Source organism: Geospiza fortis, unplaced genomic scaffold (assembly GCF_000277835.1).
Source record: "Geospiza fortis unplaced genomic scaffold, GeoFor_1.0 scaffold12, whole genome shotgun sequence".
NCBI classification, from domain to species: Eukaryota; Metazoa; Chordata; class Aves; order Passeriformes; family Thraupidae; genus Geospiza; species Geospiza fortis.
The window spans coordinates 5,916,695-5,931,510 of NW_005054323.1; the positions used below are offsets into that span (position 1 = coordinate 5,916,695).

Here is a 14,816-nt window from a genome sequence, read left to right on the forward strand (position 1 = left end):
TGTAGAATTGTGTAATTCATTCTATTATTAAAGTCTGGTTACCAAAAAACTCAGTTACTGTATATACTTTGGTTTTCTGTAAAAAAATGTGTTTCTGTCTGTACAGATTTGAGTGCCCAGTATTGATTTCCAGTTCATAATTGCTTAGGAATTCATTTGCTAGGGATGTGGAAAAAGAGAGAGGGCATATGGGACAAATATAGGAATATTGACAGGGAATGCAGGGATACGACAAGGAAAGGCAAGGCCCATTGGAATTAAGTCTATTGAGGGATATCAAGGACCACAAGAAAGGCATCTACAAGTATATCAGCAACAAAACAAGGATTAGAAAGATCCCCACCAATGTGGAGATGCTGCTGAATTTAGATGGGTAACCTGGTGACAGAAGACACAGAGAGGGCAGAGTGAATTACTGCTTTGCCTCAGACTTCACTGCTGAGGCCATCCTTCAGGAATCCCAGACCCTGGAGGTAAGAGAGGAAGGCTGGAGAAAAGAAGACTTGCCCTTGGCCACTGAAGGTTTGTTTGGAGATTGGCTAGGCAGACAAAACCACAAATCCATGAGCCTGATGGGATGCACATAGAGGTGCTGAGGGAGCTGGCAGATGTTGTTGCTAAGCCCACACTGCATCTTCTTTGAAAAATAATGAAGAAGTATTTTACACCTAGTAGAAATTGTCTTACCTTACTTTTCTTTAAAGCTTTTATTAGCTAATGGAAAAGGAAATAAAGAATAGTATGACTGCTTTTGAGTTGATTTATCTTTGAATTAACTCATTAAATGAGTAAGAAGCATTAAAAGAAATGGAAATCAATCTATTTTCTACAGCAGCAAGAAAGGCCAGTATAAACAAGTGAGGGGAGAGGGGATGAACCATTACAATAGTTCAGAAATGACTGTTGGGGATTGTTTTTTGTTTTTGCTGCTTAACTAGTGCTTTCTGCTTGTTCGTTAAATACTGACTTCCTTCACAGCTTTACTAGGCAGTTTAAACTTTTTTTCCTGGGTGTATATTTTGGATCTTCATGGAAATTACTTAAATGAAAAATTAGTTTTTTGGGGTTTTTTGCTAAACATAATTTGCAGTAACTATTCTCTGTTTAATTAAAACCCAGTATCCCTCTTACTCAAGTTCTAGTGGTTGAACATAAACAGTGCTGGGGGGGAGGGGGTTGTTGTTGTTGTTTTGTTGTTGTTGTTTTTGGTTGGTTGTGAGGTTTTTTTTGTTTTGTTTCATTTTTTCATTCAATTCTCTTCTATATTCTGGTTGTAATAGAAAGTTCACTTGAAAGGGTTTAATACTTTCCTGCCATGATCTAACTTCTGTAAGTGGAAAAAACAATGTGTATATTTGAAAGACAGCCTTGAGAATATAATTATAACTTAAAAATAAGAGAATGGGGTCTGAACTCACAGTAGACCTAATGTAACTGCCATGTAGAAATGTTCTTCTGTGATAAAAATAAGGTGCTCTATCCTTTGAAGATAACATTCTGTAATACTTTTTATATTTTCTGCTGTTTGAGAATAGACTTTCCAATGCAGCTGATTGAATACATCCATATTTCTGTGTGCCCTGAAGCATCTGTACTGCTCATCCTTATCCAAAGTCGCAGTAATCCACCTCAAGGCCAAAATTTAAAAGTTGAGCTAAGTTTATATTGGATAATAGATAGCACTACAGTAGTAACAATCTAGTAGGGGTACTTGGACTTTATGGGTACAATCTTCAAGTGTCAATCTTGAAATGTTTGTTTTCTTTCAGAAGAGGTGATGTAAAAATGAAATGTGCTGTGCCTGGTAGCTGAGATATAATAAACCAGACCATTTAACAGAGTAGTTTTCCTGTATTATATAGCTTGTGTGTAGTAGTTTAGCACAGTTTGAGATGGAAGATTCAGAAATAATCCATTTGAGCTTGATCTATTTCCAAAACCTTAACTACTTGAAGGAGTTTTTTTAACAGTCTGGCAAAATAAACCGCCAACTGTTAACATGTATGAAGAAAATATTACTGGTTTCTGCTTTTAAAACATAAATATACCAATGATGTGCAATGTAGCTCAGAATCCAATATTTGCCTTCAGCTTTAAGGCTTTGAGAACACCTCTTACAGCTTATTTCCACTTGGTTCAAAGACTTTAATTAATTTGTAACTAAATTAAAGTCTCTCTCTTTTTTGTGTCTTGTTCTAGGATGTGTTTGTATTTAGACATGAACTTGCTCTCCTAAGAATATCTGCCTTCATGGGTCTAATAATATTAGGTGGAATAAGTCGACTCTTTTACACTCAGCTAATGGGTATTTTCACTGTAAGTATCTAATTTTAGAAGTATATATTAGTTTTATTTTCAGTACAATTAGTCAAAGCAGAGAAGTGGATTGCATTCAGGGGAAGACTAGAAAAACACTTGCAGTACGAGGCACTTGTTTGATACGTGGTCTGTCAAGCCTCTTGACACCAGTGAAATCTAAGAAGCTTTCTGACAAAGAAGTGACTAATTTCAAGTCAGTTTCCTGATTTGTATTAGTAATATGGACTCATACCTTGTTCTGGAATTGCACAGTGTACAAGATATGTAGTTGATTCTTGTTTTTATTTTAAACTCTTGTGTAGCCTGGTCAAAATTTATGTGACAGTGAGGCTAACTGATAAATCAAATTTTGAGAACAGACAGCATCTTTGTTAAGTATTTTGATAAATATGCTAATGTTCATCTCTTTATTTGCTAAACTGTGCAAGGTAATCGTGCTGTTTACAGTCCAGGTTGGTATTCTGCATTTAGAGATACAGAAAAAAATATTCTCTGCATGGAAAAATTTTTCAGTTAAATGGATTTGATAATGTAATAAATACTTGCAAGAAACAACCTTTATTTGGTGTAACATCCTGTTCTGTACATTAGAAGTTAATAACTGCCAGCAAATTTTTGAAGTTGTCGTGAGAATCCATACAAATGTTTAAAATATCGTTCAACACGACAGAGAGAGTACCTTAGTTGGCTATATACATGTTGAAAGAGTCTATGATGTGGCCTGCTGTTTCGGCTACAACTGTTGGAGATCTGCCTGAGATTTTACTTTGGAATTATGAAGGCTTGCATAGCATTAACTTTTGTAGGTCTGTAATGGAAAACCTCCCAGCTGTATGGTGTAATTCTTTTGTATTGAATAAAGGAAAAAAAAAACTACAGTGTAGTTTTAAATTATGTTAGATAAAGCAATAATACTGCTTTTTGGTTTTACTGTATTACCTTTACATATTTACTCCCTTTTTCTTTTTCTGTCATGGTAGTTATACTGTCTGTTGTTATTACCATTATTACCATTCCCCAGCTACTCTACCATAATGTGTTCTACACGTACTCTCAACCCGCAGCTCAACAAATTTACCTTTGTGCACCTTTACTGTGTGCCTGATTTCTGTTCCGGGGTCTTGCTGACAGGTTTTCTCTTCCCTGTTTAAATGTTGCCTTTATGTCTGCATCATCTAGGGCTGGGATGTTTTCCTATGCCACTACTATGGTGGCTATCTAGCTGATGTGGTGAATTCTGCTCACCAGTAACAGGTGAGACAGAGACAAATACTTAGTGAGCCTAATTGTTAGGTACTGAAATATGGATGTTGTTTTAGTTTCTGTTAAGTGGATATATATATGAGAAGGATCAGAAAACTCATCTGATCAGTACTGCGTTAAACCATAGATAGGATACAGAAGAAAACAAGAAAACCAGACCCTAAGTTTATAATTTTGTTCTGTGTGCTGCCAGAAGATGGACTAAATTTTAGAAGTGACCATCAGCACCCATTCAGATACTATTACTGGATGTGAAATATGACCTCTCAGGCTGAACCTGTTTATGTCAGATATACCTGAAACCTGGGCTGTTTCTGTTCTGACGCAGGATACTAACTGCACTGCCACTGTAACAGGCACGAATGCCCAGTTGTAACTTTGCTGTCCTGAGCCTTAACACTTTCGGGCTGCTGCCGCCACTGCACTCTATTTATAAACTGCTGTAAAGTCTTTTTTCCTCTGTCAGTTGTATGTACCATGAAGTACATCCTGTACACTTACAGAGCTGGCAGCTACACTGGAGCAGGTGTGGGGTGTAGCATTTTTACCTCCAGTTTTTCTGCTGAAATCATTGAGCTGCAGTATGCCTGGACAGTTTTTTCTGTTGCCTTTGCTGAGCTTTGTGAAACAAATGTGCTACAGTAATTGTGGATGTGGATGGTCTATGAGAGGCAGATGCTAAACAGTACAGCTCTTCATTAGGGCCTCTTACTGCACCCTACCTGTCACCCCAAAAGCAGAGGGGCTATTGTCACATGGACAAGTTTTTAGTCTTGATGGGATTGCTGGGGAAGTGGAAATCCATTACTGGTGTATCTCCAATATTAATTCATTCACACTACGTGGATGCTGTTGCATTGACTCACTGAAGAATGTAGGTCATGTAGTCCATCCCCCACTCAGAGTGTTTCATACCTGCAGCACAATTGTCTTCTCCCTTTTCATTCCTTTGCAAATACAGAATCAGGAAGAATAAGTAATACAGTCATTTTGAGGAAATCTGCTTGGCAACAATTACTCAGACTTCAAACAAGCAAAGCAAGTCTGTTTGGTGCAGTTGTGATTAGTCTACAAGTGGTGTAAGAACTGAAATGAGCTCTATATTAAATGTGGAATTTGTGATGAAATTAACTTGCTATAGATTAAAGTATAGATTAAAACTTGATAGCAGAACTCAATCATGAAAGTGTAATATGAAGAAAAGCACCTTGAAACAAACTTAAGATGCTTGGAGGCATGGATATGCAGTTAAAGCATTCATGTCATATGAATTGCTCCATGGCTATTCTTGAAAGCATTAATTTCAGTGATTGCTCAAGCTGCCTAGAGATGTGTGCAAGGGACAAGAACATGGACCTTTTGATACAGGCAAAGCAATTCTTGTGCTTGTATGGGAGAACAGGTAATACACATTTTTGTAGTTCATGCTCTTGTGCCTCTTTTTTGCAGTTTAACATCTACCAAGATTAATTCCACAGCTCCTGGGAAAAAAAAGCTGGTTTTAAATAGTAGAGACAGCAAGTGTTGCAGCTCTGTGATCTAAACTTTGGTGGGTGCAAACTGCTGCTGAACAAGTCCAGCAGGTTAAGGTTCGTTGGTGTTTAACATTACAAATGCTGCAAAAATTTTTGGAAAGAAATATAAATCTAAGATTAATCAAACTTTAACTCTTTTGTAACAAGACTGCCTGCTTTTCCATAAGGTAAACTTGCTTGACCATCATTACGTAATTTTCCAGAAATGAATCTAATATCTATTGATATTGGTAATATCTATTTCAAGGTGTTTGGAAAAAATGTGCTCTCTGGTAAAAATGAAAACTTTGTAAACTGTATACTAAAATTTGTCTCTTACAGGGAGAATGTTCCTGAGCCTGTAGTGCTTGATAAGGTGATTAATAGACTAAGTAACCTACCTTGCAGTAATTTCTCTCAGTACATTTGCCACCGCTGTGATTGTGGTATCACTGTTAGGGTATCATTAGCACAAGGCTATTCATAACTCATTTGGAGGTCCAGGAAGCCAAAGAGCAAAGGAGGTGACTTCCTACAATAAGAGGAGAACAGCTGGTTGGCAAAAACTGTCCTTAGAGGAACTTCTGACATGAATTGTTCTGATGAAGAGGGGAGCAGCTGAGGTGGCCTCTGCATACAGGATTAGTGCTTTCTCCCTAGAAACTAGCATATGTGAAACACACTTCTATCAGAAGGGGCACATGGCTCTTTTCGTCCTCCTTCCCCAGTTGCTTTCTCTGAGCTTTATTTGCCTCTAATTTTGTTATCATCCTGAATTTTGATACTTCTTCTAGCATGTACTTTACATTACTCTTGGGGAAGTTTTATCTGGGTACTTTAGAAATAGAAGTATCTAGATTCCCTCTAATTCTTAAGCCTCTGAAATAGGGAGAAATTTAAAATCCTAGTTTAAAAACTCTAGGACTCTTAAGAAGATACTCCTCTTAAAATCTCATCAACAATTAGTATTTTTACTTAAAATATTCAAGTTTTTACAGAACTGGATGGAAAAAATTGGTTTCACCCATGAGTTAAAACACTGTCAAAGGTAATTTCCAAAATGATTATGCATTTATGTTGAAGGCCTGCCTGCCTGTCTCTAGTGCTTGTTACTTCCTTTACCACTCCTCTATTTCGTCTCATTTCTTGTAGAACAATTTAGAATGTTATATTCCTTAACTGGAGCCTGTGTTCTTACATTCTCAGACAGCCTGATTTTTAAATGGCATTGTTTGAAAAGTAGAAGCAAACTTTTAAATAAAACAGAAACATACCAGAAAGAATTTATGAGTTGTACGTTACAAGGGTGCAACTCTTTTACTCTCCTACAGAAAGTAACAATTTTGAAGATTTTTGTTACTCTTTACTTCAGGCCTCCTCTAGCTGTTTGTACTCCGCAAGCAGTCTTTGGCCTGAATCACTGCAGGTAACAAGATAGCTCCAGTATAGACACTTAAAGTTTCATGAATATAGAGGTGTGGGTTTTTATTGGTGCTTTGTCGTAAGTCATAGAAGTATGATTTATAGGTAAATTATCACTTTGTCCATTTCAGACAGTTTTAAAATCTTCTGGGGAAAAAAAATACGAGACAATCTGTCTTGTGCAACAGTTGCTTGCATGTATTAATGACCTTGTATTGAAGCGACAAAACCAAAGTTTATCTAGAGTATTTTGCACTTAAGCTAGAAGAAAGTGTTGAGAAGGGTGTGTCTGTGTTACTAATTTTTATTTCCATTTGCTTTTTTTCATGTTGTTGTATGAAATAATAAAATTTATTGGGAAGCTAAATCAGATAGTACCCAGAAACTTGCTTGCTTTCTCAAAACATATTTTCTTGACATGTGTTTTTCAAGGATTTTTCTCTCATTTTTATATGTAACAGATGTTTTTTTTCTCAAAACCTCCCATAACTTGCCTATTTATTCATTTATTCATAGGAAAAAGCATAAAGTCACCAAGGGAAAAAAAAGTGTTTTATCCACTCCATATGGTTTCTGATGTATGGGATGCTCATGTGTATATTAATAGAATATTAGCCCTGGCTTTTGCGTTTCTCTCACTCATATTCCATTTTAGTTTTAAGAAATTATTTCTCTGTGTCTTTCACATTAAGAGTTAAATTATAATAAGCCCAGTTTTTGTGTTTATACTGCAGGATTCTTCTGTTGGTTATGTATGATCTACAAGGCATTACTACAAAACGTGTAAAAAATGACGTGGCATACTGTTTTTTAAACAATGGCTTTTCTGATTATTTTGATATTTGTTCACATCTAGTGAGGTTTTGAATTGCACCAGACACTGCTAAGAAGTATTCTATTTGTTGACTGCTTTTTAAAAGCTGGTACCTTTTGCATAGATGAGATTTTCTTCCTCTCAGGAACTGTGGCATTCTTTATTTTGTTGGCTGCCACCTGTCTGAAGCAATCAGCCGCTTCTTTCTCTGTACAAAAGGAAAATCCGGTCTTCCCATGGATGGTGGAAGGTAACAGGATAATCAGTTCAACAGTGATCCTCTGATGTCATTGTGGCAGCCCTGTAAAAGCGGATTATCTGTGACCCAGATAAAATAATTAGAAATTACTTGGACACTTACAAATAACTGATCTACTAATCTCATTTCCAAAGTTAAAAAAGGCCTGTCTCTCAACATAACACTACCAGATGTTTCAGTTAAACAGCATCCCTTGCAGAGACTAATCTGAACCCTAATTTTAAAGGATTACCTTTGATTGTTTTTATCTCAAGCACTAAACAGTGTTTTCATTTTTCTATATGTTGTAACAAACTATTTCTATGGAAGAAAAGAAATTTTCTTAATTCTTCCAGTATGGTCCATTAAATATGATTTAATGTGATTTATGCTAGTATTGCAGAGGAAAACTTTTCATTGAAATTATTTAGTAATTAACTTTTTTCTCTGGGGCAGAACTATTTAATGGATAGGCTTTTATAAATTTAATAGATACCATGTGGCCTTTGTGCAAGGTAGTAGATGCATTATCGTAAACTAAGTGGACAGTGTCTTTATTAATTTAATTAATGCTACCAGGGTTTCCTGTTAATTAACTGTTTGAATGGTGTCCAGTGATATGCCAATATCCTGTTCCATCAGTACTTTCTGAATGTGAAAAAGAGAAATTTCCCTTTATTTTCTGTAGGAAGGATAGAGTGTTCAACAGCCTGCCTGGTGCACAGTATGGTACCTACCACGTACATTTTTCCACTTAGAAGCTTTTAAAAATGCTGATACTTGCTTTTTCTTGTTGCAGTGTTTCTCCTTTTCACCTTAAATTAGGAAGCGTATTTTACCTGGTAGTTTTCCAATCTTTTTTACAAAGATTGTGTCTCAAAATAATGAAAATGTAGCTGCAGTTATTCTGTTAATAAAATCAAGAACTTTTTAAAATAATTCTTTGTATATTTGTGTATTGTATAGTATTGATCCAATGCTCATTTAATATGCAGAGTGACAAATGATCTAGTTCTGCTGAAATGCGTTTTGTCTTTAATAATAAGTATCTTGTAATTAAAAATATTTGCAATCATATCTTTAATCAGATAATCTATGAAATACTATTTTGATTAGTGAATACTAAGGGCTTTCCTGTTTTTTCAAACATGGCAGAAGTGTAATCAAGGAACTATTAATCCTCATAATTAAGTTTAGCATATTAAAAATTAGGATTGGTAGGGGAAATTAGGATTTCCAGGCAATTGTATTATTTATGTGGCTACAATATAAAGTAAAATAATTACAGAGGGAAAGCAAAGTATACATAAATTATAACCCAGAAAGAGTAACTGGGAATTACTAACAGAAAATAAACTAATATTAACATTATCTGTCTTCCTTGTTATTCTTATCTCTTCCCCTTTTCCTGTCTTTACCTTTAATCCACCTATAGCTAGATCTCCTAATAGAAGACTGCATGAAATTCTATAAATTAAATTGTCAGGAATTAATAATGTCCTGGTCTTCGAATATGAGTTTGTTAACTGTGTAAATTCTTTTGCATCTTTACCTTATTTCTCTCAAATGGGTTTGCACTTTGTTTAGCATTTTTAATATATGTACTCTGACATCTATAAATACGTATTTACCATAAATTAAAATGTGGTATTTATTTACTAGGTTTTTTTTTTAAAAACCCTGTTTTTTATGAGCTATTTAAAATATAGGAATAAATGGAAGTGTAAGACATTCTAGGTAGAAAAAGATCTTATCATTTTTATTTAGTTCATTGTATGGTCTTATGTAAATGTGAATTTAAAAAAATTAATAATTTACAATATTTTAAGGAAAAAGTGCAAGTTAGAAAATGTAATCAGATTTTATATTGTGCAAGGAGTACAAAATATCATCAGATATGTCAGAATTATCCATGGTTTATCACTTAAAGAGGAAGTCCTCTAACTAATATATTTTCCTAATAGTAAGGTATTAGTAATAGTAAGTAGAAGGTAGCACCTTCAACTATTTGAAGATGAGTTACTATAAAAATAATATTTTAGTGTTCCAGGGGCTGAGTACATTTTGTTTACATGTTACTTGTCAGATTTAGACATCAGACTATTAAAATGACTTCTGTGTGAAGATGATCAACAGCTATTTCTTAAATATTTTTCCCTTATATTTTTATCGTATGGTATTTGTAGGGATCATTAAATATAATATGTTTTGGCCTGTCTCTTGTTATGCAGCTGTCTGCACCAAACATGCTGTGGATTTGCAATAGCCTGAAGTTCAGAGATCTTGTGGTGCCTCCATTTTAGACAGTTTCTTTTCATTGAGTCAGCCTCCATTTTAGACAGTTTCTTTTCATTGAGTCAGTATCTCATAGCCAATAAAAAAACCTATAAATCTATTTAATTAAATTAATCAGAACATAGAGGAGTCCAGAACTATTCCTTAGAAGTAATGGAGTGTAGCTTTATTTTTCGTTTAGTACATGAGTCTGATATAGGGTTTTAACCTTTAAATAGAACTAATAGTTTTCAGACTGAACATAATTTTAATTGATAAAATTAACTATCTTATATGAAAAGTCTAGATTAAGGAAAGAATGCTGAGAAGTGACCAGAAGTAAACCCAATATGTATTTAATGCCAAAAGAAAAAAAAATTTCTCAAATTTGATGTATTCTTTCTGTGTTTAGTATTTTCTATTCTTGAGTTGCTCATCTGTCACTTGCATGCACACCATGAAAGGATGTTAGATAGAAGATAAAAAAAACCCTTTATATAAAGGATGTGTTGTCTTGAACTTTTAGATAAAAGCAAAGGCTGCAGATCCAGGAAGGCTTGCAAGTTTGGTTTTCTCTATGCTTCATCATACTTTTCTGCTGATTCACCTACAGTGAGCATTTGAAAATAATAAAAGCATGGCATAATGCTTACATTCTACTACTGCAAGTGTTTAATAGAGCTGTAATGATTGCATGTCGCTTTAAGCAAACACAAAAGAAAAACTGAACCAGGGATTGTAGCTACATGCTTTGGAGTTAGTCCTGTAAGTTACAAATTACAGTTTATGCTTTGGAAAACATGAATCAGTAAGGGAAAAATATCCTTTGTGTGTGCTTTTTTCATGATGAATTAGTTCATGATAAAACCCATCCTATAGGACAGTTGGTTAACCAGTGCATGTGATCTTTCTAATTTATATTTTATTTGGCAGTTGGTTATGCTAAATAGAAGCATAGATGTGAAAGGTGCAGTTCTCTTTGGAGCTAATTTGGATGCATTCATTTGTGAGTGAATCTGAGGTTGGTTTGCAGAACTCTGTCAGTGCTTTTACATACATACATTCTCTCTATTCTTCTCCTTCCTCTTGTAGCAGTCTTAGCTATGGCAGTAGCTTACTTAATTTAGAGGAAGCAAACTGCTCTTATGGATTTGTAGTATATCCTCAGAGTGAAAAAACCCCATATTTTTTCTCTCCTCCGCAGAATCTGAACACTTTGCCCTATTCCTATTCCTGTGTTAATTTCCTCTAATTTCTTTTTCCTGTCTCACTAAGGTGTGATTTTTTTCCTGTAGTTGCTTTAAGATGCTTATCGTTGGGTATGTATCTCTGAATAACCAGGTGCAGGAGCAATTTTTATTTCCAATCTGGATTATGCCTTTGGGAATCTAGATGATCCATCATGTCAAATTAATCAGTTGTGTTTGTCAATTTCATCTTGTATTCAATTTCAAATTTCAAGGTATTTTTAGAGATTACTAGGACTGCATAGATATGTGATGTTTGCTCATACCAAGGTATTTTAAACTTCTGGATGAGTACCAGCGCTCAAAAAAGGTTTTAACATTAGCATTAGCTTTGAGTCTAGAAAAAAATCTTAGCACAGTTCTATTTGTATTAATAGTAATCCAAGCTGATAGTAGATGCAGACAGCCAAAGCCTCTTAGGTGAACACAGTAATTCTGACGTTGTGGCAAAACCTTGGTATAGATCAAATGCATAAGAGATGATACTCTGATTGGAAGACATTTATGAGATGGTGGTCTGCTCTGTTAATGAGCAGACCACCTTTTTGTTCAGAAGAATAGTGGTTATTCTGGTCCTTTGTCTGCAAAAGAAAAAAAATTCATGTCTGAGAAGGAAGCCTTAACTAACAGGTCAAAACTCAACTGTGGTACTCTCCTTTTCCTTCATCTCCTGTCTCCAGAGGGGCTACTGACTTTCCTGGGGTGCTGTGAAGTTTCACTTTCATGTGAAAAGGTAAATTGATTCACTCTCAAATGAAAGTGCATTTCAGATGAGCCTGTTTGGCAGCAGTGTTGGGGGAGGGAAGGTATGAGGGTGCAGGGAAGGTATTTTGTTTCTTAAGTTCAGTCCCTAGTACTTGTTAAGCAGATAAACTTCAAAGCAGTGTTTCTTTGCTAGTTTGCAGCTTTTAAAACGTGGCTCTAAATTTTTTTTTTAATGTTGAGAAAGTATCCAAGAAGCAAAGGGCTCACTGCTCAGCCCCAGTTTCTTTACTGTAAAGCAAAAGTAATCTGAAGTGTATGTTGGCATTTTAAGGTAAGGGGAGGGAGGAAGGAAACAGGCAGGCAATGAAAGAAGGGAAGGGAGGGAGGGAAGGGAGCAAAGGGAAGAGAGGAAAGGGAAGGAAGTTAGTTCCTGGTTTGGTACTTTAACTTAGTTAATTTACCAGGTTACAGTTTGGAGGGCAGCAGACCCTGAGAACCTCTCAGTTGTTGAAAAGTTCTCAGGGTCATGACAACATGCCATGACAACTTAAAATGAAATACAATCTCCAGGTTTCAGTCTGTGATTTTCCCCCAAAAAATCTCAAAACCTGTATTTTAGGGAGTGGTACAAGTGTATTAATGAATAAGCAATGTGCAGAAACACAGCAGAAAGCCATGTTTAAGATATTTGGTGATGTTACTTCTGTACCCAGAGCTGGTTTAAAGACCCCTCTTTTGAAATGGTAGAATACATATTCCATAGCTACATGTCCATTTAGAGTCTGGAGTAGCATGTTAATTGTTTTACAAAAGACCATTTGCCATTATTGCTTTCAAATATGCTAATACTATTTTGTACTATTTGATAAACAGCTTTGAGTGGACCAGAGGATAATTCCTAGAACTGAGATATTTTTGCAGTTACAAAAGGGACTATAGCATCTCATGAAAATGGTATTACCACCTTGCTGAAATGCCATGGAAGTAATCTCTTGTTTACTTAGTCTTACTTTACTTATTCAAAAAGCCATGTCTGAATTTTTGTGGTAGGTGAAGATTGTGTTTTCTCTGACAAAAGCTGAATTTAAAAAGCTAGTCCAAGGAAGCAAAGTATTCCTTGGCTGTGAAATCGGGTCCTGCCCTAACAAGGAGAATGACTTGTGTAATGCCATGCTTGTGGCAGGAGAGGGAAGACAGGCCTGTAATGTGAGAGGAGCAGCCGTTTATTTATGGGAATCAAAACAACAGGCAGTGTTTACAGTTTTCTTCTCCAGTCCTTTCCTCCCTCACTGCTGAGTGGATGTTAAAACCCACCTAACAATGGAGCCAGCATAGTTTATGTAGCTTTGGCTGGTGATGCCTTCTCTGCACAAACTTCTGGGCAAGAACTTGTGCATCCTGGTGGATTGACATGAGAAAAAGGGACTTCTCTCCTTTGCTGTAGTGCATCTGGAATTCAGCTGGATAGGTTGTGGACAGAATTAAGATTTTTGCTGTTTAGTGTGTGGTAAGGGATCCTGTTCCAAAATGCTTCAGAGCTGGGAAGCAGAATAGAAAAAATTGGCAAGAGAGTTGGGGCAGCCCATGTCTGGTGGAGCAGGAAATCAGCTTCCTGTATGTTATTTCCCACTCACATTGCGCCCTTCCCCCTTAAAACTGTCTGAAAGATGGGGGTGGAGTCCCAGCAATGCCTGCACTGAATGGCATGCAGGAACAATCAAGGAGCACGGTGTGGTTTTTAGTGCTAAGTAGTGTTTCCAGATGACAATGAAGTTGCACCCTAATTAAACCACAGTCCTTCTGTCTGTATGTGGTTGGGATGGTTGAGATTAGCTCTTGGTCTAACTCACATTCTTCCATAATTTGACAGGTACGTTATGTGCATGCCTGAATCAGTGAAAAGTAAAGGGAAATACCCAACTACCAATGAAAAGGAGTTGAAATAATGAAGAATATTTCAATTGATTGTGTTTTGAACTTCACAAGTGATTTCAGGGTGTAATGAACTATAAATGTATATTGAAACTCCCTACATGATACTCACAAATGAAGCTTTTTTGTGAAATCTGTAGTGAAAAGTTAAAAAAAAGCACTATTGGTAATTTTAAAAGTTTTATTTGGGGGTGATCTAAGCTAAAACGGATCTGTTACTTTCCATAACATTTTATAATTAAAGTATGAATTTAAGTTGCTCTTACCTGCAGGATTGCCTTCACTCTGCACATTATTAGCTTTTATATTTTAAGAGAACAATTTTTATATTTGTATTTAATTATAGGAACTGTAGAAACTCATAGTATATTTTCAGTTGTGCTGTTTGCATTATAATACTCATTAAGCTAATGGTTTTAAAACTTCTGACTAGCTCCTGCTTTTCAAAATGCTACATCTGTTAATGACTGCATTTTACTAGCTTTGAAGTTATCTCAGTGAGATACTCCAAGTCTGGAATGAATGCTTGTGGAAAGAGTGGGCCTTATACACATTGCTGCTAAATGTCCTGTGCATTAATTGTAATATCTGAATTAATTTTAGCTATGATAATGCTATAAGTTTTTGTTGGCATTCTTTGGTATTGTAATCAAACTACACAGTATAGTTTCATATCATGCCTATAAAAATAATTTAACAGACAGACTGAGTTAAAATTTATGTGTATAATCTCACATTTATTTAAGACTAATATGGCATCTGTGTAATATGCATCCTACTGAACTAATGTCAAAACAGTGTACATTAATAATTAATTCCCTGCTATGGTTACTTGCTTTCATAATGACATTTTAAAAGTTTGGAATGTAAATAAATACTTTTAAATTGTGGGGTTTTTTCTCTTTGACAGGACACTACAAGTATAGAAAAAATGTCTAACTGTTGTGAAGACATGTAAGTTCTGTAAAATTCCTACATTGCTGAAATGCTAAGGGAGTTGGTGTTTGTTAAGATGATTTTGCATGGTACTGTGCTCTGTACTTCCTATCTGTAGCAGCACCTCACTAATCTTTTAATAGTGGTTGTAC

The 14,816-nt window shown here is 35.5% G+C and overlaps 1 protein-coding gene across 2 annotated transcripts in view; it reads left to right on the forward strand.

The window, feature by feature from the left end:
• Positions 1 to 14,816, forward strand: part of ZDHHC21 (zinc finger DHHC-type containing 21) — a 37,509-nt gene that overhangs the window by 17,195 nt on the left and 5,498 nt on the right. For both annotated transcript variants that reach the window (XM_005420870.2, XM_031056891.1), the window contains exons 7-8: positions 2,200 to 2,316; positions 14,639 to 14,682. In XM_005420870.2, coding sequence (XP_005420927.1) covers positions 2,200 to 2,316; positions 14,639 to 14,682 — 161 coding nt within the window. The remainder of the gene's footprint in view (positions 1 to 2,199; positions 2,317 to 14,638; positions 14,683 to 14,816) is intronic.